Genomic DNA, 25,857 nt, shown 5'->3' on the forward strand with positions numbered 1-25,857 from the left:
GGGGGGGGGGAGGTGATGAACTACAATAGAAGGCTGAAAATCTGTAACTCAAATACTCACTAATAAATTATTAGTATGGTTCCATGAATGATGTCATCATAGAGTTAATACCCTGTCTGATAACACAGAACCCTGTCTGATGACGAAGACCTTCTGCTTCAAATCCACATTCAAACTTCCACTGTTATCTCAGTTTCCTGACTTCTGAACCACCTGTTGGGACCATCTATTGCTTGTAGTGGGTATGATATCAACAGCAAACTCCCTATTGTAAGGCCTTTGTTGATACCTGCCCATTTCAGGTGTCTGCCTGACACACAGTTCTAGCTCCACAGTGGGAATGACAGAATCAGGGAAAGATGGCTCAAAAAGGACTTCTGGAGATCTTCAGTCCAACCACTGCTCACTACCTTTCAGCACCACTAGATCTGGCCAGCCACAACTGTCTAGCCAAGTCTTGGAAACACCTAAGGATGTATTCTCTGCCACCTCTGCGGTGTTCCAGCTTGCTATATTTTTACTTCTATGATATGATTTTTTTTTATTACTGAAAAATAAATTAAAACCCTCTAGAAAATGGCTTCTTCCTTAGGAAATCTTAGCCATCCAAAATATATTATATGGTATTATTATATAGAATTATTTGGGTTATTCTATCTGCCAGTTTGTCTATCTTCATAACAGCTCAGAACAAAAAGGTTGTTTAAAAGTACTTTTTAACCAGAAGCTTTCCACTTTACAGTAAATGTTATTGAGGAACTAAAGTCTTCTCTTTTACATTCACTGCAACTACGGCTACTGTCTGCATGAGATTGTTTCCAGGTTTGTGAATATGTTGTGTCCATGCCCTGGGTTTTGCTGGGATGAAACCAGAGTGCATCCTTCTGTGACTTGTTTTTCCAAAAAAAAAATCAGGGTGTCCAGGCTTTATAATGAAGAAGATCCAACAGTTCCCAGCATCTGGGCTGTGTGGAAGGAAGGAAGTGCATCAGGAAGACCATTGCCAGCAGGTCAGGGAGTGATCCTGCCCCTCTGCCCAGCCCTGGGAGGCACAGCTGCAGTGCTGTGTCCAGTCCTGGGCTCCTCAGGACAGGAGGGACAGGGAGCTCCTGGAGCGGGGCCAGCAGAGGCTGAGGAGATGATTTAGGGCCTGGAGCATCCCTGACAGGGAAAGGCTGAGGGAGCTGGGGCTGTCCAGCCTGGAGAGGAGCCCCAGCTGAGAGGGGCCCTCAGCCCTGGGTGTCCCTGTGTGCAGGGAGGGCTCCGAGCAGGGCCCAGGCTCTGCTCCGGGGGGCCCAGCCATGGCACCAGAGGAACGGGCAGGGACTGATGCCCTGAAGTTCCACCTGGACAGGAGGCAGAACTTCTTCCCTGGGCAGTGACTGAGCCCTGAACAGAGACCAGAGAGGGTGTGGAGTCTCCTCACTGGGGATATTCCAGACCCCTCTGGACACAATCCTGTGCTGTGTGCTCTGGGATGGCCCTGCTGGAGCAGGGAGGTGGGACCAGATGAGCCACTGTGGTCCCTTCCAGCCTGACCCATCCTGGGATTCTGTGAAGCACATTGCATTCTTACCAATGCCCTGCTCATCCAGATCTGGCAGCCAGCCCTGTATGGTGCACTGCGAGAAGCATCATGCCCTAGGCCGAACAGAGCCACCCTTTGCATTCAGCATTGCTCTGGACACATTTTAATATCTCAGTATTCCCAAGTTTCCCGTTAGGCTTCTAATGTTTTCATACTTCTCCTCCTTATCATTTATGGTGCTAATCCATGGTCCAAGATAAGGGTGTTGCAAGTACTAATTCCTAAGCAGCTGCTTTTGTGCATTGCATGTTGCATTTCAAAATGGCTGCTCCCTGCTCAATGATAATACCTGTGTAATTAACAATTAAGACAGTTATATTTTCCTTTGTGAGTAGAGGCTCAATCTAGCACTTGAATTCTTGCCCTTGGAGCCCAGGAGAGTTACAGCATTGGCTTCTGAGACAAAACACTGTCCCATTTGTTCTGTACAATTAAAAATAACCACTTAGTTTTAGATAACAATAGAGGAAAAAATACCAAGCGCTATTAAAAATATTTAACTGCACACAAGTGGTACATATTTAAAAGACCTTAGAGACTGGCATGTTATGCAAACCAATCAAGCTTTCATGGTCTAATATGCAACTAAAGCATTTTAAATAGAAGTAAAATCTTATGTGTACAGGTTATATATAAAAATGCAGATGTCTACAGGCACTAAACACTAAGTTAATGCTGCTTGGCTTTCACTCAGACCTTACTCCAGTGTTCTCAAAGTACTTTGTGACTATTGATTAACCTGTTTTATGAATGAGGGATATCTCTAGCTTCTAATTATTTCTACAAAGGGTGATGTAAGACGGAAGGTCAGTGCTGTAACTAGAAATGGAAAGTCTAGGTGCATATTTTCAAAGCAGAAAAAGAAAATTATTTTATGATACTCAACTAGCAACTGCATTAAATTTAACTTTCTTATTGAGTTTTGAGATCTTAAAGAACTTTAAATTTTGAAGTCCTGACTATGTTCATAAGTATTTTCTAATGGACAGTCTTGACTATGGTCATAAATATTTTCTAAAGGACTAGCTTGATAAGGGAAGGTCAAAAAAAAGATTCACCATGTAAAGTTCAGCAGATTTCTGTTCTTTTTAGAGATCACATTACTATGATGTAGAAAGAAACTGAGATTGATTGCCAGAGAGGTGACGACAAACATCTCCTTTTAGGGCAAACAAAGTATAGAAACAGAAATGCCAAACAGTAGTGCTCTGTAGGCACAGGAGTGTACTACAGCCTGAAATCTAGCAGCAGCTAGTTAAACCCTCACAAAATCTGTCTTCCCAAGCTTTCTGACTGGTGGGCTGGCGGATGGGACTCTGCTACTTCTGCATCTGCTGCCCTGATAGATTAATGAAAGGCTGCTATTGCTACTGTTGATGTTTCCACTGGACATGTCATCAATCAGCGTGGCAACTTCATTCAGCACTGCTGAATAGTGAGCAAAAAATCCCAGTTTGGCTGGAAGACTTTCATCAAGACTCTCTCCCAGATGGAGAGAGCAAATATCTTCAGGAGACCTCGCAACACTCAACATCCTGGACCATAAGGGGGTGGGAGATGAGTTAGTAACACTGTGGAACATGGAGTGTGGAAGTGTAGCTATAACCTAGAGTTGCAGAAAAGATGGAAAGCATTCTTTTTCCTTGAAGGATAGGTCATGGCAGATAGCTCAGGCAACTTGTGCAGAGTGACAAGGTTTGCACACAAAGGGAATGTGGTAGACCTGATTTTACAGAAGCATTATTTATGGGTTAGCGGGTGGACAAAAGGTTTTCTCACCATGGTTTTACAGATCTAATCATGCACAGAAAGTTCAAATGGTTCTCTTTAGCCTCGACATAGTGCTACTTCATAGATAGTGTTTTGCTTTAATTTAATTTCTCTAGACTTCCATGCGACTTTTGGTACTTCACTGCCTGGAAAATTATTACTGACACTGGAAATATGGTGCCTGGTTATGAACACTGCAATGAAGACATGAGGTTGCCAGACATATTGTAAACAGAACATAATTATAGTATTTACAGTTGAACATCAAAATGGGAAAAGATGCCAAGCTCCATTTCTCAGAAGCTAATATTGGGACTGAGACCATCTAACATCTTCCCAAATAATCTGGAAAATTAAGTAAACTGCACATTGACTGCATACACTGTACATGCAAGAGGAAGATGAACTACAACACAGTAGGTTGGTAGGTTGAAAAAAACCCCAGAAAGATCTGGAGGCCTGAAAGGGAGAAAGAGAAGGGTGCATTTAAGAGGAAAACTAATCTAGACAAATGTAGAATAAGCTTAGACAAAATTAACACCCATCTCAAGTAACCAAATGGGAAAAAGCTAATTTTCATTAAAAAAAAAAAATCCAAGAGATTTCACAGTTTATTCACACCAAAAATTCACACTGGGGTATATGCATCAGGTTTGACAACTTGTTTGCTACATTTCAGCCTGACACGATTTTAAAAGGAAGAATAGATTCCCTCAAAAACCTGCCTTTTAAAATACATTTTTACTTATTTTAAACATGTATGGAATGCTCGTGAAAGACCCAATTTACAGGCCCATCGGCAGAAATAATAAACAGCAATGTGACATCAGTAAGAGACACAGAAGTAGCACATACAAGGTCCTGGGTGGAAGTCAGGAAGCCAAAGTCCATCTGCCTCCAATACTGTCAAGGAGTTCTAAGTGTTCACTGTACAGTAGAGCAAAGTCTATGAAATCTTAAGATGCCACTGATTTGTTGACTTTAGTTTAGAAGCTCAGCTAGACCTTGGGGAAATCTATTACTTTATAAAAGAAAGTAAGATTCTGAGGGATATGAAATAAAAGACCTTCACAGATGCTGAAATAAGCTTGCTGAGTTAAATGATACTGTATACACTAATGAACCTCAAATATTATCTGCAGGATAGAAATTGTCAGAAGAATTACCCTTGCAACAAAATTAACCTGTAATTAGATAAACTCACCAAGTATAGAAAACATATTTTATGACACAAAAGCCCCCTACATGGACTGTTAAACAGCTGCTCCTGGCTGAGAGTATGAAGAGCACACCATCTTTTTCCCCATCATTATTTGGTTGACCATACCCACAGTACAGTACATTATTTTGTCACAGGAATGATTCATTACAAGAAAATATAAAAACTTTATCAAAGTGAGTGTTACTTTTCTTCCTAACACAGCAATCCAAATACAGCTGGTGCAGACAAAATGGCTGATGTGATAGCAATCAACAATATTTTTTTTATGTATGCTTAAAAACCTGCTTACCAAGGGGAGCCATATATTCTGAATCCCCTCACCGTCACTTCAGAGTCTTGAAGATAGATGCAGTTTGTTAGAAGAGACTGTACATTTTCATAGCTCTCTGGCTTCAGCTTAGAAACAGAGGGGAAATAGTAAAAGTCCTGCTTGATTAAGTCAGCCATGAATTCCTGGTCAAAGGTCAATTCATGATTTCCTGCTATCACAATCTTGTATTCATAGGGCAGGCTACCTAAAACAGTGAAAAACAAACAAATTACTTGTTTTATGGAAAATCTGATAAAAGCAAACAGATAGACAAAGTGTTATCGATTCCTGTAATATGCTCACATATTTGAAACAATCGAGCCTACCCCTACTACATGTTATTGTAATTCCTGCTGATTTCAGGTAAATGACATTACTGTCTTTTTCATGGCACACTATGATTTAGCATGCTTAGCATTAATGTGTTGAAATTACTTTCAACTCATCAACCTTAAAAACCAGTCTGCAGACTTCTGCTCTACTATTTACTTCTAGTTAATTGCCATTTGTGCTGCAAGTATCATTTACTGTGACAGTGATGATAACTCTTTGACAGAAATTAGGGTTCAAAGAAGATCAGCCGTAATGCTTCATAAAATCATGTCAGCTCTCTTCTCCCAGAGCTGGGGTCTTTGTCAGCCTGTACTGACGAGGTCTAACACTCAGAACTTGGGTCAGCCAGAGGGGTCTCTGCCCTGACATTAATATCAAGCCTTCAAGCAAGGCAGGGATTCAGTCTGGCTGTCAAAAATCCACATCCCACAGTGAAATCTCACCATTTGCCTCTATCCCATGGTTTTTTTCCTGCTCCATTTTCTCAGTGACTCCCTTAGCTCCATGGACTATAATTTAAAGTGACTCATGTTCAAGAATATTTTACAACCCCTATTTAGTGAAAAACCTTAGAACAACCTCCTGATGAAGGCAAGAATATATATGCCCACACACGTGGGCTCTTCCTGAGAGCAGCACTGAAACAGAAACTTTCCACCTGACTCCACATTTGGTTATTCACTGGATTCTGCCCCTGAGAGCTGGCATCTCCTGTCTCAAAGAGCTCAGCACAAACCTTCTAAGCACATCTGGGAGGAAACAAAGACAGAAACCGGGCAAAACTGCATTCATTAGCTTTGTTTCTGCACTGTTAATTTGTATCAGGATGAAGACGATCAGGCGATTGGGACCAGAAAGAAATATTTCATTGAAAATTAAACCCACCTTGCATAACAGCAATCTTGTGGGGTTTTAATTTTAGAAATGCATTGTTGATAACATAAAAATCCTTAGCAATGGCCCAAGTTTAACCTGGAGGCGGGCTATTTAGAGAATGCAAAAAACCAGTTAATATGCAATGGCAAAAGTTGGCATGAGTAGGACTTCAGAATAAAATGCAACAGTGTGATTCAGAGCTATGGAAACAGAAGACACAGCAGTGCTAGCCCAAGGGAGATGACACAGCACCGAACTTTGCCAAATGAAGACGTGGGTGATTCTGAAATAAGAGTTTCAGACACTTGTAACACCTGTATTAGGGAAGCTGATGGTACAGGTTCCACTCTTTCCTATGGACCAAATATATATGTGTCTTTAGAATATTTAATAAAAACCCTTCTCAGATATTTATAATTACATGTTAAATATTGAAGATTCAATGATTTACCTGAAAGACTTCTTTATTATGCTTCTGAAGCACTTGGCATTTTGCAGATGTGTACTCCATCTCTAAAAGCTTTCCAGGTGTGTGCACATATACACACACAAGTTAAAAATGTTATTTATGTGCTGCAATATGTAGGGGCATCTTCAGGCCTTAAAGGAATAAAGAAATCCTGTATGCCACAATATTGTTACCAACTCCATTTCTGTTCTGTTTGGTAAATCTTTTCCAGCTCATCTGATCCATCCATCTAGCAGCCAAGAACCTGTATGAGCTGGTTATAGTTGTTGCTTCCACTAATGTATTTATGTCATGTTGCTGTCTGTGGGTGTTACTTAGGCAAATTAGCAAATTACTCTAAATGTACAGTTACATTTATTATAGTGGCGGCCACAAGCACTGCAGTAGTTACAGGTCTGTCAGCTTTTCAATTAACAACTGTGGTTTTGATGAGTATGCAGCTCAGTTGTTTGTTTTTTTTCTTTCATTCCACACCAGGCTATGGTAAAACTATTTCCTTTTCTTTGTCTCCTCAACTATACTCTTTACCCTTTAAACCTTAATTTTTTTACTAACAGGGTATTTTCTGCTGCTTGTTCATAGATTTAGCAATATTTTGTTCAAACTTTGTTCCTTGGAAGACTTTAGACTGTGCTTTGCTTTTTACTCTGAGTGCTCTTGAAGTACAAAGTCAGACTTAGGTATAAACCTTTGAAACCTTGTTCCTGCCTAGGCACTGCTGTTGTGAAGTTATGTGTAAGGAACAGATTTCTGCAGGATTTGTAGCCCTGGCTTCCTTGGCTAGGAGCAGGACATCCCCAAGAGCACATAATCTAAGAGCTGTTGTATGGCTGTGTTCCTATGCATAACCCTAGAACACTTTTCCATTTTTTATCTCAACAGCTCTTGATTGCAGATAATTCAAATGCTTCCAGGTTCATCAGTTATTCCCACACCTCCACCCAGGATGGAGTAACTTCACTCAAGACTCTGCAGTGAATCTTTGTGGCTGTGGCACCCTGGCTGTGTTAATCACCAGTGGAACCAGCTGAACAAAGAGTGATCTTTCTCCTCCTTGTGAGACCTCCTCTGGAGCGTGGTGTCCCATCCTGGGCTCTTCAGTGACAGGAAAACTACTGAGAAACTGAGGCAAGTCCATCAGAAAACTGCCAAGGTGGTTGGGACAAGGGGAGAGACTGAGATCTGAGGCTGTTCAGACTCAGAGAAGATGCAGAGCAGACCCTACTGCTGGTCTGCAACCACCTGAGCTCAGGAAAAACACAAGAGCAAGTTCTTCTCAGAGGTGCAGTAACAGACACAAGTGGGAACATCCTACAAGGAAAGAATTTTACCGTGAGGATGGTAAAAAATGGAAATAAGTGCCCTGAACAGTGGGAAATCTCCTCCCTTGAAGGCAATCAAAGTTCACCAGGCCAAGGTTCTGGTCTCTAACTACGCCTGCTTTGAGGAGGAGGCTGGACTCAATGCACTCCAGAGGTCCCTCCATTCTGCCTGATTCTCTACATCCCTGTCAATCAACACTGGAAGACAAACCAGAATTTTAAAGAGCCTGCAATGCTAAAAGAAATCAAAACCTCATTTTGTGTTGTGATTGTAATGGGAAAAAAATCTATGTCAGACAGGCAATTTAACAGGACTAGAGAGTAAGTTCCATTAACTCTGGTGTAAGTTTCTCATCCTATCTGTCTAGCAGATGAGTAGGACTAAATCCCCAACTGATAACCAATTAACATTTGATGCTAGCATATGGCTTTGCTGGTGGGCAGGTAGCAAACTTGTTATTAATACAGAAGCTCTGTGTATACAATGATATTAAAGAAAATTTATGGCTGTCACAGGAATTCTGCACACATATCCAGGACAAAATTAATTCCCCAGAAAAAAACTAAGGCAGGAAGCATGTAAGAAACAGATCTGCCCTTCAGGAGTGCCAAGAAACACATGCAAGAACATATGCTACGGGAGTCAAAGATGTAAATTGGAAAAAAAAGAAAAAAAGTTATTAATTTATTAATTTGGGGGAAGTTACATTTTTTTCTCTGATCTCTTCTCTTGACCAGCCAAAACAAGGCAAGTGTTTTTGTCCAAAGTCCAGGGATCCTTCTGTTCTTGGCACCTGAGAAGATTCTGCTAAAATATGCCTCTAATCTGGACATAAACTGCAACTAGAATCGGTTGGAAAACTTTTACCTAAATATTTTTCTGTATTAAAATACCACTTGGATGGAATGGGATATATTTGGAAATTCGCACAGTCTTTCTGACATTACCAAGGAAACAAAATGAAGCAAAATGTCCATTTAAATTATTTTGGGGTGAATAAAAATTTCATTTCTAGGCAAAATTTCACTTTTTTTTTCCCTAAAGTAAGGGTTGAGTTTTTTTCCTCTTATCATGTTTAACTTGCAAGAAACTAAAATTATTTTCCTCCGTAACCAACCTCTATCCACTTCATCCTATTTGGATTTGGAATCAAACATTTACAAATCAAAATCCTGTCAGAAACACACTGGCTCAGATTCAGCCCTGGGCTTCAGAGCTTTCTCTTCCAGGCCATGTTCAACTTTTGCCTTCTGCCAATTTGGAATGGGGCTCCAAGCCACCATCCACTCTGTCAGCCTCTATCTTAACGGGGGAGATTTCTCCTGTCCTTTTCCTTCTTCTCAGCTACATGGCTCTTCATCTTTCCTGCCTTATTTTCCCCTTTCTGTTTTATAATCTCCCCTTATATGCAGTAAAATGCTGGAGACATATTATCTTCCCCTTAATTTAGCAATTTTTGCAAAAGGTATCTTTTTTCTTAGGGAAAACATGGAACTTGTAGAAGTACAATGCTTTAGACTTCTGTATGCTTGTCACTCCATATCTGTCTGAAACTGCCCAACAGATTCAAAAGCCATTTACTATATAAAGACCCCAAAGGTAATTATGTCCCCTTGAATTTCCTGAAGGTGCCCAAGGTGATTAATGACCAGTCTGAAGGAGAGGTTTCAAAGGAATGAGGCTACTTGAACCCACAGCAGGTCTACAAGACAAGATCCAAGAAGTCAGGCAGCTGTGGCTCTGCTCCCAGAATAACTCATCACACAAAAAACTCAGCCCCAAATTTCCTCCATCAATGTAATTTCTTGTTATTTGAGATTATTTTACTATCAACAAGCTCAGGATATCATATTTAACTCATATATAGCCAGATGTATTATCATCTTACTGACTTCTTCACTTCATCTGTGGAGTTTTTGTCAGGTTACAACAAACCTTTCTCAGAAAGTTTCTTTGCTTTCATTTGTTCAGTATAAGAATGTGACAGCAGTTCTGGTAATAGAATATGTATGGGAATATATATATTCTTTAGCTAGGAACATCTTTGTTTATTCCTTTCATTACTGCAGATTACTAATTAAGAAAATCAACCGAACATCTAATTTTTGCATGTTTATGCACCAATTACAAAATTATTGTGGCAATTTTTAACTTCCAAACTCCAGTAGGTTCTTTTTATGGCGAACATAATTTTCACAAAATAACTTGAAGTGCTGGGGAACCATTGCTTGAACTACAGGCTTGATAATGCAGCCTGCTGAGCAACATTGTCTGTTTGCTATTTCTCTGCAGCTGAGCTTGTTCAAAATGGGATTCTGTGTGCTTAAGGGCTCATCCTGTTCTATCAGCAACCCAGTAAACCAGATCAACACTGCAAATAATCCAAAAGCAAATTCATGATGTCCATACACCAGGCTCCCCTTGTACCAAGTGAGGCATCTTTATCAACCTTGGACCTCCTCTGAAGCTCACAGTTGTTATCAACTCCCAACTTTGCCAAGCTAAATGCAAACTTGTACAGGCAGATGTGCTTTGCTTCTCTCCTGGTATTGTACTGAGCAGAATTTTTAGTATTCATTAAAAGAAGTGACAATCATGTAAGTGCCCACTTAATGCTTCTTCCCTCTCATTTCAACCTTTTAGAATACAGCAGTGAGTGATATAGTGGAAAGACTGCATAACTGTCTCAGATTGCTTTTTAGCATCTTTTTGACAGTTCTGTGTTTAAACACTGAGGCTGATGTCTGGGAAACTCACATTAACATACTTTTTGTATGGTGTGTAATCTGGAATAATACTGTAAATGAACACTCCCTCCGAAGTCATCTGTAACCTTCCAGCTCTAGCCATTCTTGCATTGAAAAAGCCAGTAATTATACCAAACATTAGAACAGCAAACACATAAAACACTGCTCACGTTGGTAAAACAGGATTCCTTAAAATAGACAAAGGCAAATCAAACTAAAAAACCACCTGATAATAATCCAACTTAGACTCTTTGATATACTGTGGTGTTTTATAGACACCCACACACATGTAAAAATTGGTCAAAATTACTTCTAAAGGAAAAGTGGCTTCCTTTTAGCTCAGTTTATTTAATTACCCTGTAATTATGCAGAACCAGCCCAATGCATAACTAGGCCATTAGAGTAGCTGCAGTGAGTCAAGACAAAAGGTTACGTGGATCTGCACCTTCTGGTCACCTGGGGTCTGTAAGAGATGTCTACAAAATTGCACGACTGCAATGTCTGCCTCAACTGAACCTTCCTTTAATGTGTCCCCTTAGATTATGGCACTTGATGGCTCGAAAGCCACCAACTATGTAAGTCACAGGGTCCGTTTGCATAAGTTGTTGGGTTTTTTTTTACTTCCTGGGATAGTTATAGTCTTAAATTTTCTGAGGACATAAATTCCTACCACAGCTTTTCTGCCCCCTGAAATAATCTAGTTTTGGTTACAGCTTGTATCTGGGGTCCACGAAAGGGAAGGAGCTGGGAAAACTGAGTTAAAAAGTAACAATTAAAAAACGTTTTACACTTCCTACATGGATCTCTGTGCACACTGATACAGATTCCTATTCAGATCTTCAGATCCCACGGAGGCGCTTTCAGCATCTCCCACTTGTCACCTTCTGGAAGGGAAGACTACAAAGAGCCGTGTGTCATGTCAGCGTACGAGGTGCACAGCACTAATAACCATGTTTAATGTTTGTGTACAGTGCTGCACAATAGGTGTTCAAAGTGCTGTGCTGAGAATAATTAATCCTCCAACACATTCATGTGGTAGGTGGATCAAGCATCATTTTCACAATTTCACAAGGGGGAACAATAAAGAGGCTGTCAAATCTGAAGATGACTAACTAGAATTTGGTTGCCTGTCTTCCTCAGGCTCTTTCAAATATCTCTGCCAGAGGCAATGACAGTTCACAGAATCACATCCCAGATCTTTCCAGTTCTGTGGTTGTTCACTTCTGGGCCACACTGCCTTCCTAAACCTACCTTTGTCTGCTAGTCTGGGATAAGACTGGGTATTTTTATTCACTTGCTCATTTGAGGGGTCAGGGGGGGTCTCAGTATTTATGAAACCACAGACCCAGAACCCTGAAGTTTGGCTACTTTCCAATGCATTAGTGGAAAGAGGCAAGCTCAGTATTAGTACAAGAAATACCCCAGAAGCACACGTGTTTGAAAGGAGGAATTAAAGGAACAATGCTTTAGCACCCATCACCTCTACAGCTTCTCACCACTGGCACAGGAGGTGTACATAGAAAACAGTTGCTTTGGATCATCTGCCCAATACAGAGATGCAACAAATATTGATGCTGAGACTCACAAAAGCCATTTTAATATTCTGGAGCTCCTAGGACATCCTAACTTGCCAGAACTGGAGAAATACTGGGAGAGGGTGTTGTAGTGCACTTTTCTGTGTCTGAGCCTTGGATGTACAAATGCATCCGAGCCACTATACATTTAAGAAAGGCAAGAAAAACCAACACTTATTTTTTAGTATGCCCAGTCTTTTAAAATTGACATCTGTTCTAAATCCCTACACAGCTCAATGTTTTTTACTGCATTTCCAAAGCCATTCTTCTGTAAATAGATAATTAGTGCTTAAATACTTCTTTCAAGGGGTTTCTACATTAACATTAAAATAGTGTAATTACCGATGGTCAAAATGGCATGGCTACAATATATAAAATCTAATTCCTTTTGCTGCTCTGAAGCTGATTTTTTTCATCTTCAACATGATTTTAATCTGTTTTAAATGTATTACTGAACTTAAAAATATACCTGTTAAGAGAGGAAGAAAAATAATTACCATCATTTTGCAAAGCAAAAGTAAAGCTAAGCCTAGTGACCACAAGTTTTTCTGAAGATCTTTTATCAAGAACTTAAAAGTAGAGATTATATTTATTGACAAATATCTGATTCTGTCTACAGAATCTAATACTACAGGATTAGATCAAATACAATCAAATTCTAGAAACAGCTAACTCTAGTAATGATAGTTACTACACTTGGTAGGCATCTTCACTCTAAAATATCTTTTGGTCTGAAATAAAAATATATCCTTCATGCTGAATTTGCCTAGGTCAGTTCCTGAAGTGCATGTCAAATAATGTAATCCTTTTTTTGTGTCTGTGTGTCTGTGTTTGTGTGTGTACAACATGCATGTAATAACATTTCCAGGAAAATACTCTGAAGAGCTAATTATTGTTTTCCACTACAAGTCCAAGTCACTTTCTATTTTTTTTATTTCCAATTTACCTTGAACTTGAATCTCAAATAGAAACTCTGTCTTAGAAATTGGAAAATCTCAAGCAAACACACTGAAACCATATACATTATAAAATGTGATAGTTTAAGTAATCTTTCCAATCCATGCACAGAAGAGAATTCTCAGAGAAAAGATGGAAGTACGTGTTGCAGCTTATACCACAGATCAGCTATTTAGTTAAATTTCCAGGAAAGTAACCCACAAGCTCAAAGTGACAGTGGGTCCTGGAGCATACACAATTTGGAAATGATATTACAGGCTTGAGCAAAGGGAATTACATGAGTAACTGAGCCAAGCAGGCAATTTCCAGTGCCAACAATATGGGAGATAAAAAATAGAGATGGTTTTGGAGTCAGTATTTGACAAGTGTACTAAGGCAGGGCATGCATCTTTGTATTTGTCCTACAACAGATTTGATTGATATGCAGGTAGGGAATAAGGGAATAAATAAAAAAAACAAAAATAATGAAAAAGCTGCAGATTATTTTTGTCTGTTTGCAGTGTTGTCATTAAAATCCCCTGAACATGCTGGAAAATTAGCACATGTTTGAAGTCACACCATGCATTCTTATAAATTATCAGAAAGTTCTGTTCAGTCCTACCATAAAACATACCTTGTACTTCGTTTTTTTCTGATTTTCCAAAACTGAGTTTTTAAATTTGGAAGAAAAATACAGTAAGAGAACAAACTAGCTAAAAAAAGGAAATAGTTGAAATATGATAACAGGAGAAGGGTCAGTTCAGAAAAAAGAAAAGGGAGAGCAATGAGCAGGTTGGCACCATTTGTATGCTTTGTAAACTGACTATTCTTCTCCTTTTCCTTCAATTTTCCAAGTTACTCTGAAAAACATCAGCAAAATAGAAATCTCACCTGCAAAATACATCATGATATTTCATGACTGGGCAATAAGAGGACCGATGAAACTGAACATAAATTTATGCAGAATAATTCAAGTACTGGAGAAAACTACACAAACTACAGATGCAGTGATGGCTTCTGAACTAGGTATTACCATTCAGGAAAGAGTTCATAGAATTGTATTAGGAAATTCTGTGAAAATGCCATCTCATTGTTCTGTTAAAAACAGAGTAATCCACAACACCAGAAAGGAAAGGAGAGCTAGGAAATTTCATTATGCCAGGGAATAAATCTGTAGTGTTCTCAGAACATGTGCAGTTCTGGTCTCACTCTTTTTAAAAGGATGTGGAACAAAGAGGTACAAAGAGTGACACAGATGATCAAAGGCATTTAAGGACTTCTGTACAATCTTCAGCCTGAAAATATCCTAAGGGAAGATATGGAAAGAACCTAAAAATTCTGAAGCAGAATAAAGAATGATAAATTGTTCACTTGCCTCTTCCAGTATTAGGAAATACCAAATCAAACTAGTGGATGACAGGTTCAGAATAAGCACAGTTCACCACACCACCCCTATCATATTCTGGAACTCTGATGCAAAACTGTGTCTGTGCTCAAACTTTGCACAGATCCAAAAGGCAATTAAAAAACTCAGAGAAGAAAAATCTATCTAAAAAATAATAATTTTAATAATTAAAAATTAAAAATTAAAAGTAATCCTGGACTGCCTACCAGAGAAGGCTGAGAAAATAAATACATCCAGTGATCACCAACATTTTAACTCTTCCACAGAGCTAAACATCAACCCAGCCCTAGTGAAACCTCAACTCTCTCCCTCAGAAAGGGCTTAGAGAAAAAGACACATTTTTGTCTTTTTGTCATAGAGACAAAACAATTAATTACCAGAAAAAACAAACTGAAATGAAGTAGAGGACTTTAGGGGTCACAAGTATAAAATTTGGTGACTAAAGGGCAGCCAAAACAGAGCACCTGGGCTGCCAGCCCCAGGCAGGGACAATACTGGGATCGTGAGCAGCATCATCTGAGCTGGTACCGGCCTTGCTGGGTACCCACGGACAGTCAGAAAAAGAGAACAGATTTTAGGGGATGACTCATGCAGCCAATGTGCCTCTATTAGCACAACACTTGAGCATGTGCTTGATAGAACCATAAGGCCCATGGAAGTTAATGATGGTAATGTAAAATAAATTTTCCATCAGACACGCACAGGAGTTTTACATAAAGCGCAAAGATAAAATCTGGACTTGCTGAAGGGCAAGTTCATCTGGAGAGATGAAACAGAGATAGACCAGAGTGGCACAGACACAAGAGGGTATGGCAGAGCAGAAAACCGAAAGGTAGGCATCAACGCTGCACATGAAGACATGGAGCAAAAGCAGGAGGAGGATTTGTAACTCGTGCTTGGGGGGGAGCTGAGATCAAGGGAAGGTGTATCAAACCTAGTGTTTACTGCAAGGCATAAACAAAGTTGTAATCTAATGACAGCAGCAGACATGGATTAGACAAAGAACAAAATAAGTGGGAAAGCAAGCCCTGTGCATGAAGGAATAAACAGGGAAATCTGGCAGCAGCAAGGAAGGATGTCAGTGGAGGAAAAGTCGGTGCCAGAGTCTGTCAGTTACTTTCTCAAGAAACCAGTAAAATATTAAGGAAGAAGAAGGTTGGGTTGGCTGTGGAGCTGCAAAATTATGGAAGGTACTGGAAGCAGCTATCTAGAAAAATCAAAACTGTTGGAGACTAATGTCTTCACAAAAAAATGGACAACCAGCAAAACCTTCTGAAATTCCTTCTCAACAGGAACGCTTTTAACCATTCTCCCACTTACTGCAGATTTTGCAAACACTTAAGATATTCAAGAGCTGGTAAACTGTTCATTTAAAACAAACAAAAAAAATATTTAAAATTTAAGTTAAATCTGTATTTTAAATTGCCAAGAAACGAAACAAAAACCTTTTAACTTGCTAACCTTCTGTATCTCAAAGATGTTCTTGCAAAAATATAACTCGAACCACCAAGATCACCTTTTCCCAAGCGCACGCTACCATGAAATTGGAAGCATGCCTGAAAAGTCAGAAAATTAAGCCCTTTTTTTTGGAATAAAAATGATGAAGAGAACATCACAGAAATGCCTTGGGAAATCTCCCTACCATTCTGAGAGGATTTCAGCTTACAGACATCTTCAGAACAGTGTACAGCTGTGACCAGCAGGGAGGCAGATGGAGAACCAGAGACAAAAACTGTGCAGCAAGCAATGTGCACAGCCCCATCCTTGCTCACCAGCAATATCCCAAAGCACTTCTCTTCCCACACCAGCAGATAAATAAAATCAGGATTATTTAGAAGGGGTAACCATATGGTTTGAATAATTTGTAAATGCTATTTTCAGCACATTACTATAATACATGGCAGAGACCTACAAAATAGGGTCAAAACTTGCTGTTTTATAACCAACCTGTTCCATTTGGGTGCAGAGACAGAGTTGATAGCTCTATATCAATTTATTACTTCCACATGCTGTTCCTAACTTCAGAGTCACAGAACAAAACAATTGTTCCATGTGGGGCATGTTATTGGGTTCCTGAGCTCAAATAAATATTTATCAGCCTTGCTGATAATTATTTGCTTGTAAATATTTGTTTAAATTGTGAAGTCCTGACTTTCCTTTTTAAATTCCATTTCAGCCTACATGCATCTGTCTGCTTTGTGCTGTCCTAGTGTGGAATGCTGCAATATGTAGAAAAAAAAAAAGGGGAAAAAAAAAAAAAAAAGAAAAAAAAAGGCAGGAAAAAAATGCAAAAATATCAACTACAAGAAAGAAAATCAACATAAAAACTTGAAATCCGTTACCCTTAAACTGTGTCCTTTCCCTCTCCAACTCCTTCATTCCCTCTCACCTTTTTTTTTTGTTAATGAAGTCTCAGAATCCAGAAGCCACTTTTATTCTAAATTAAGGTATCTGCAATGCTGCAGGAACAGCACTGATGAGGGGTTTTGTCTGGATACAGTGCATGCTTTCCAATTTTCAGTGTCTTTTTTTTTTTTTTTAGCATATACAAAACATTGCAGAAGCACATGTAAATCATCACTCTCTTGCCCAGTGGAACAGAATTTCAGTTACCAATGCCAACAGTTGCCTACAGAAGGCATCTACATCTGGTCTGCTACATCCAAGGCAGCAACCACAGGCACACACGGTTTGCTTTGTTTAGAATTCATCTCTGTGGCGCAGCTGAGCCTCAGATATAAAAAAACCCCAAACCTATGAGCCCTCTGGGGTTAAACAGACAAATGTTTTCAGTCACAACAACTTTTTTGGGGAGGCAGCAAAGCTGTAACAATGTATGGAAGAGATTTTATGTAAATCATTAAAGGCCTCCTGACTTCAATTGTTGCTATCACCAAGAAGTTGCTTAATGTATACTTGAGAGTGTGAAGGCAGAACAGATGAATAGTCTCACAAATCCTATTTGCTCAGTTGGAAAAATGCAAAAATATTTTTCAAAACTAAGAAAAAAAAAGACTCTGATTCCCGCTCACTGCCATTCAAATTTAAAAGTCAAATTAATATTCATGATTTCTGAGTGCGTGGAGGTTTTTAACTGGGAGGCAGAAGGGGCAGACACGATCAGTAAACAAATTTACTTTCAAATCCACACAGAATTCAATACCTACCTAGCCACTCGTTGAATTTTTTTACTTCACTAGGAAGTCCCAGCTCAGTAAAATCACCAGCATGTATTAACACATCTCCATATGGCATTTGGATGGGATCAGTTCTTGAGTGAGTATCAGAAATACAGACAAATCGTGTATATCCTGGAGGCTTGGGAGCGTCATGGGGCACCGGATCAACCCTGCAGGAAATGCATCATAACAAGGTTATAAAGTATTTACGTACTTCTTAGTGTCTGCTTTGCAATTCTAATACTGCTTTTTACCTTTACAAAAGCTTCCACAGACTTCTAAATCTGCCTGATGGAAGGATTTATTAAAACAAACCTAACACTAATGGGAGGTGTAAAAGATCTTGATGTTTGCATCACAACATTTTCAGTATTTGTTGGGTAGATAGATTAATTTAAAGAGATTAAGGAAAAGAGATTGGACTATGGCAGTAACTCTGACACAAATACTTACAAATAAATCAAAGGCATTGCCAGTTTCAAAGGAATAATACTACCCCATTTCATTGTTTAAATATGATTACACTGTACACAGGGAAAAGATTTACTTCAGATACATAAATGCATTTAAATGCATTTTTTTTTCTAATTATAACTTCTTTTCTGCAAGTAACTCAATTCCAGCAAATTTAATTAACACATTTTGGAGATATGTTTCAGTGTGTTAATGTAAAGCAACATAAAAACTCTCCTAACAGCTGTAAATGTACGTTAAAGCCTGACTATTGTCAGGACAAAGTGACAACTTTCTGGGCTTAATTACACTAAATGAAATCAGATGCTGTGAGGGGTGAGGCTGCATTGTTCAGAACCCAATCTCTACATTCAAAACTGAGGAAACGAAAAGATCTGACCCAGTTTGATGAGGTTCACTTTTAATTTAAAAGAGGAAATCAGAGAACACCTCTCTGCTATAGGAGGAATACTTATTTTCAAATCAATCTTTTTAACCTGAATCCATATTTTGTTTGAATACACAGAAGCAAATCTATATGCAGCTATACTGTATCTGCTACTCCAGTTAGGGAATTCTGCTGGAATAAAATCAAAAAGGTAGAGATGCAAGAGTTATATTTGTGTCACTAGAAACCAGAGAGATATACAGAATTGTTATGAACTATTTTATTTTTACAACATTTCTTTTGAAAGGACAAATAAAATTAGTTTTGTTCACTGATGCAGTACACAGTACGTATTTCTGTCCCTTGCTGGTTGTGCTTCAATTCAGGAGCTTACTTTTACATAAACAAACCCAGGAAAAAAAAATATAGAGATCTCTGCTATTAATAATATTACTTCTGTTTACTAGGTAAATTTTCAAAAATCATTTTATTGCTTAAAAGACATAAGAAGACATAAGATAATCTTTAATCACTTAATCTTTTCTCTGTGTCAAAAAATTCTATTAAATTTATAGGCAGATAAACTGAGGTGGTTTTGACAACCTCACAGGATTAGTGAGAGGATGAGGAACAAACCTAAAACATTGAAACCTTGTTAAATACAGAAAAAGGTCTTAGCATTTTCTACAATGTCACCAGAGTATGAACCAATTATTTTGTACCCATCTTTCCCATATAGGAAGAAGAAATATTGGGTTTTTTACAGCAAAACTGGAGGAGCAGCCTTTTAGCACAAAGACCTTATAGTTGTCTTTCTGAAGTTCCAGGTTTTGAGCAGAAAGTAGCTAAATATGAGCTGAGGAGTAAACCCAGCTGTGATCACATCCTACCTGATGAATGACATGCCAGGGGCATATGTAAGCAAGGATGTAGTGGGAACTCCAAAACTTGGGTGGCAAAGAGTGCAGTGGACTCCAAGCAGCTGGAAACACCTCAAGTAGGGCACATGGAGAAGAGCAGATAAGGGAAAAGGGTTGAGATGTTAAAAATGCCTCTGTTTTGGAGGAGAGAGCTGCACAGGATGAGCTCTAGGGGAGGCAGCGGGGGTGCAAAGGAATGTGGGTGGTGAATGGTGGAGTTTAGACTGGGCAGTGAGGGTTTGCCCTCAGGTGGGAGCTGTGTGAAGGACAACGCAGTCAGTTCACACAGTTAACCAGGATGGTCGGATAAAAACGGTGAGGGGCTGACCTTGACTATCACTGTAGATGTTCAAGCTAAAAGGATTAAACATCAGTCCAGTAAACTGAATTATTGCTCTCCCTGCCCAACACTTCCCAATGTGAGTTACAGATGGCATTACTAAGCCAGCTTTAAATCATGGATACTACCTTGGCAAATATAAGGATATGGACTGGTCTAAAATACTACTTTTTGTGGTAGGGTAGCCTTTAAGGCAGGTACTGCTTCTCCTTCAGAAATCTTTTAAAGCTCAGCACAGCAGTAAGCTGGGTGTTAGGGAGTAGTGTGCATTTCACATAGGAAGCTATGTGAAATGCACACTTACCATGGCAACCCCAAGCAGCACATAATGCACATGCTTTGGATGGGGATGGGGAAGGTGTGGACAGCATTTTCCTGGTTGCTGAGGTATGTGTAACTTTTAAATTCTGGCCAGAGAATTTTCGTGGGAAAAGTGCATCAGTACAAAAAAAAAAAAAAAACAAATAAATGAGATGCAGATTTCTCATGTTGAAGTGATATGCACACACTGAGACCATATATAGGTAAAAGCATATGTCAAGTTTCGCAAACACATCTAAGTTTTATTACTGGAAATAATTTCTGAAGGCTCAATCCCCATATTCTTGTGTAACGCATTCCCACAGCAGCTGTCACACCAACACCCAATGCACAGCTTGCAGCACGAGCAGAGGAATACAGATCTGCTGATTATTTTTGTGCAAATGCTTTTGTTTTTCTTTAGATCAGTAGGAAAACTTGCAGAGAAACTGAAAAGCAAAGTTGGAACATCTCAGAGCAAAAACACTTCTGGAGGTTCGTTTATACGCTAGATTTCAGTAGTTCATGAAGGAGCGAGACAGGCACTTTCCAGAAATGACTGATGGACTTGAAAACACTGGCAGAATTTACCCCCCTTCTTGTCAGAGGCAACCCAGTCATCTCACAAGCACAGGGATGCTGGACTACAACAGATCTAGGAAGGGCTGTCAGCATGCTCTGGGAGCTAAAATGTGAAATACGAAATCCAAACCTGCACAGAGGACCAAGGAAGAGCTGCAAGACTGAATCCAGAAGAAAAGAAGCACACAACCCTCCCCCTGCATGGTTACAGTAGTTTACTGTGAGTTCAGATGTTAACAGGTCTACGTGAAATGTTTATGATTGCCTGCGACATCACTAATGGAGGTATTTTGAACCATGCACAAAGACTTCACCTCCCTGAAGTTAAGGACAAAACTTGCACGCACAGAAGCAGGGCTAAGATTTCACCCACAACAAACATGTGAATAAAAGGTGCTTTTGTCACCCTTTTTGCGTCTACTTTTCCTTTCTTTGTTACTATTCTATTCACTGGTAGAAAAAAGAAAAAGCAATCCTGCTGGTATTCAGAAACATTATTTACTATTTCTGTACAAAGAGAAAGCATAGGTCAGATTGTGGTACATGTTTCAATTGATTTGGCCTGTTTTTCTATTTGCACAAGCTTCTTCAATAGTATTAAGCATTCATGAGAGATTGCTAAACTCTTCTGAGGAACTATTTTCTAGGGATAGCTTATTTTCAAGTACTTGCTTGGGTGCTGGGTTTCTATCATGTAGTTGACTGCCTAAGCCTCCAGTAACATGATTTCTTGCTGGTTAGAAGTTTAAACAGCATATTGTTGAGAACCAAGTGAATACTAATAAATAACTTGTTTTCAGCCCAGTAAAACACACTCAGCTTTTAAGACCAGGAAACAAATTCCTGAGTGCCCAGGAGCTGTCTGAATATCCACAAAGAATAGCTAAGCCTCAACAAATCAGGCAACCTGCATTTGGCATTTTCATTTGTAAAAGTATTTCTGAACCCACATTTGTTTGTTTGTACTTTTTCTACCATTTGCCAGCTCTATAAACAAAAGATGTTTCCCAGTGTTAACACTCAACTCATTTTACTGTTTGCATTTCAGTAGGATCTAAAAAACCCCAACACAGACCATAATACACTGCCCCCAAAAACTCAGTGTTTGCTCACCATCTTGATATACGTGTTAGTCATCAGATTTTTTTTATATAATCTAATTTATACCGAAGAAGTGTTCACTAAATAGACATACAACATTCAACCAGTCACAAGTGCTGAGTTTTTTAACTGCAGACATCATGACCTATGTTTTTAAGTTATCAAATCATATTAAATACCAAAAAAGTAAACTAGGTGGCTATTTGTTCAGTCTTTCTAAAGGAGAAGGGTTCCCTTTTAAAAAAGGAAAACCAGCCATCTGATCTAAAGATAAGGCTGCTTCTCTCTTTAATAAACACAATAAAATGGTGCAGACATTTTTATTCCCTATAAAAATATTTTACAGTAGAATTTTATACTTAATTTATTTGTAATAGCTTTAGTGTTTTGCTCTTCCTTCTGGCTTTAAACTTTATGGCAGATTTCATTTCGTAATTATAATTCTCCACTTTACGTTACAAGTAAATCATCTAGAGCAGTTAATTTTACTGATGTTGTCATTATATAAGAAGTCAGAAACAAACACATTATTTTAATTACTCTTTAAGCACTTGGCATTTTAAGCACATTGGTAGGAAAGTAAGTTGTCGGATGGGTGCCCACAGTATTTTACGTATTGATATGATTTTTCCTTTGTATGCAGCTGTAATATAACCAACCAAACAGAATGTGTGCTGTACAGATCCAGGCTTGGTATTTTCAGCAGCTCTGTACATCAATATGCAAGTGCACAAAGCAAACAAACATTATAAGATTGCAGAAAGTATCATCCTTGTAGCATCTCGTGTTTTATTGCCACTGCTTGTTTTTTATTTCTCTTTTTAATACGTAAGTACTATGCATTACACTTACACCAGTAAAGAAATCTTTCTCCCATCTTTTAACAAAGTACTTTTCAAATGGACTGATTTTGTGTCATTATAGTAATTATTATTAGAAAGCAGCAAAACAGTGTTCTTTGAATTCTTTTTGACTGGTCCATCAAATACCACATCGACAAGGCAATAACCATTCCGAAGGCTGTGCTAGAGCAATAACAAAACTATAATACTTACATTTGCACATGTGGGGGCTGGAAGCGTCCCTGGTTAATGTTGTAGAACGTGAAAGCCTGTGTGGGGTTGGAGCTGTACTCATCCACCTCGATGATGAGCCGGCTGTGCTGGTGCCTCCTGGCTGCCATGATGTGGGACTGGGCGAAGGCCATGTCTGCGCGCGGGGCCGGCGCCCTCAGGCCACCATTTCTGCTATCTTCCTGCTCCAGGGGCGAGCACCATGACAGCCCCCGACCCAACCAGCACACTCCCCTTCCAAACACCTAGGGCAGATTGGAGAGATGCAGCATGACTGTCGGACACTTCATCTGCTTGGAATTTGCTTTAATACGAGGTGACGACGGAGGGACAAAGACCGACTGCTCAAAGAACCCATCGCAAACCTTTCCAGCTCAGTGACCTCATGGGTAAGGGGTGGGAAGCACGTCATGAAAGTAAACTTGCTACAGAACATAGGGGCAACTTGCTCAAGTATTTCAGACTTTTAATCCAAACCCAAAAGACAAGACAGTCATTCAGAAAGCCACATCAAATCATAATGTTTTTCCAACACAGTCATTTACTTTCTTTTTTTTCATAGAACTGATGAACTTTTATTCCCCATCCTCCCTCAAAAAACCCCCACCAAACCTGAAACTGAATACATGACTATGCACAACTCCAATGCAAGTTAATTGAACAAGAACTAGTTTAACTAAATTTTCCCGGACTCTGTGACATTTATTACAGAGAAGCATTGCGAATGCCTGTTCTTTACATCAACAGAAGAGTGAATGGCTTTCCATGCACTTGATCCTGGTTTTACATTGTCACTGAAAGAACTCCTTGAGGAGGACACAACTCCTTGAGTGAAGGACACAAATATGAAGAGCTCCCCTCTTCAAACACTTTTCAGTCAGTACTAGCCCAGCATTCTAGATTCACAGGAAAACAGCATGATTCCAAGGCTAACACACAGTTAAATGTTACTAAATATTAAAAAATGTAAAATCCATACAGGTTTTATGTTTGGGAATAAATTTTTCCCCGAAGGCTATGCAAGTCTAGAACAGCAGTACTGAAAATGGGTAGGGGAAGAACAAAGTGAAACCAACCGGAATGCAAAGAGTATCCCCTAGAAACAGCAGAAAGTAATTTAAATGTGAATTTTACTCTTATTTCCCAGTTTTAATAAAAAATGGATTATAAGCTATAAAGGTGGGTATTTTTACAGTATAACTTTGCATCCTTTTTAAAAGTTGTCTGACTTAAATATTGACTTTCATGCAAGCAGGGACTCTTTTCTTCTAGGGAATACAAGCAATCTGATTCAAAGACGTATTTCATGAATAGCCACGCTAGAATGCAGCAATTCACGTAATATGCAGAGTTTTGGAGAGCAGGGCTAGAAGTATTTTCGGTGGCCATGCTGATGTGCCTTTCTGCCATTCTGAATGGATCACTGTTGAGAGTGATGGATGAGGGAGACCTTCACAGTCACTCAAATATTTAAAGTTATGTACAAGTACTTAGGTCCAATTCAGTTTAGTGGCAGTCAAGCACCTAAGCATCTTTAAAAATCTGGGCTGCAGCCCTCTGCTTAACTACCACAGATGTTAAGTGCTCCAAGAAGTGGCAGGGTATTTTTGTTTGGGGAAATCTTGTTCTCAGGAAGCCAAAATGAAAGATTCAGCTTGGTTTTTGTTACTGGCTGAATGGCTGTAAGATGATGACAACTTGCTGTCACTAACAAGCCACAGCAAAACAGCCTCAGAATAAAGGAGCAGATTCCTGCATGCCCTCCCCTAGAACAGAGTGGTAAGGAAATGCTAGAATAACAACAAAGAAAATTTGGGATTTCAAACACTCTCAGATGCTGCGTTCAGGCTACAGAAGAAGCAGCAGCACAAAGGAATGTGCCAGAGCAGGGGGAGGGAAGGGAGGCATGATCCTTGTAAGAATAATCAAGTATAAATTGCTGCATTTAGGAAATAAGAAATTATGACAGCAGATGTGAAGAACCTTCCCTAAGGAGCTTCCTGTATTAAATGATGCATTTGTAAAGAAGTTTCAATAGTCAAGGTCAGAGATTTTACGGGGGGCAAACTGTTCTACGTGAACCTACTTCTGTTTGAAAGAAACTATTAGAACTGGTGACCTCTAGAAATATTCTCCAGTAAGAGAAATAATTTATGATTCCACATCTCTACATAAGGATTTCGAACTACCTGAAAAACACAGCCTTTTTTTTACAATTCAGGGATTATGCCCACTTTACCTACAACTGAACTGGGGTTATGAAGGAGTTAAGGCACTGCCTTAGGGACCTAGAATCTCCCTTTAGCCTTAGGAAGTTCTCAGGAGCCCACAGCAGCTGAGGAAACAGCTTCTGTCAGCCTCCTCTTTGGGTCCTGTCCTTTACAATTTATAAGTCAGATGTCAAATCTGCTGCAGAATCAGCAGATAAATGTGGATGTACCCCCATACCCACTCTTTGGCTCTCTTCCTCTTTCTGAACAAGTGGAATAACAATTACTAGCACAATCTAACTCAAAAGACAATTTGAGTGAACAGAATTTGTTTGTGAACAGAAACACATCCAGTACACCACTCGACGCATCCTTTAGTGCTGAAGAGATCTTTTAAGCAGGGAATCAACCCTTGCACACGGGAAAGTGTGTGAATCACACCATTAGGCCAGACTGAGAGAATGGCAGCCATGGGCAGTCAGCAGAAAGTACACTCTATACACAGGTGAAAAATGGGAAGACAACCTATTTCCCTTGATGTAAAAAAAAATGGAAGGGGAAAAAAAAGATACACAACAGCATATTGAGCCTTCTGCTCAGTGACAGCCACTCGCTGCCAACCCTGGACACATAGAAGCCATAAAGACAAGACAGGGAAAGAAGAAGAGGGAAGGGGAAGAAAAAGAGGGAAGGGGAAGGGGAAGGGGAAGGGGAAGGGGAAAGGGGAAAGGGGAAAGGGGAAAGGGGAAAGGGGAAAG

At 39.4% G+C, this 25,857-nt stretch overlaps 1 protein-coding gene across 5 annotated transcripts in view; it reads right to left on the reverse strand.

The window, feature by feature from the left end:
• Positions 1-25,857, reverse strand: part of MPPED1 (metallophosphoesterase domain containing 1) — a 63,846-nt gene that overhangs the window by 27,137 nt on the left and 10,852 nt on the right. For all 5 annotated transcript variants that reach the window (XM_042050863.1, XM_042050864.1, XM_042050867.1 and 2 more), the window contains exons 2-4: positions 22,872-23,134; positions 17,721-17,902; positions 4,870-5,095 (exon numbers count right to left, since the gene is read on the reverse strand). In XM_042050863.1, coding sequence (XP_041906797.1) covers positions 4,870-5,095; positions 17,721-17,902; positions 22,872-23,023 — 560 coding nt within the window. In that variant the 5' untranslated portion in view covers positions 23,024-23,134. The remainder of the gene's footprint in view (positions 1-4,869; positions 5,096-17,720; positions 17,903-22,871; positions 23,135-25,857) is intronic.

This window comes from Corvus kubaryi, unplaced genomic scaffold, assembly GCF_017639235.1.
Source record: "Corvus kubaryi isolate FWS band 111438036 unplaced genomic scaffold, C.kubaryi_AGA036_p1.0 74, whole genome shotgun sequence".
Lineage (NCBI taxonomy): Eukaryota > Metazoa > Chordata > Aves > Passeriformes > Corvidae > Corvus > Corvus kubaryi.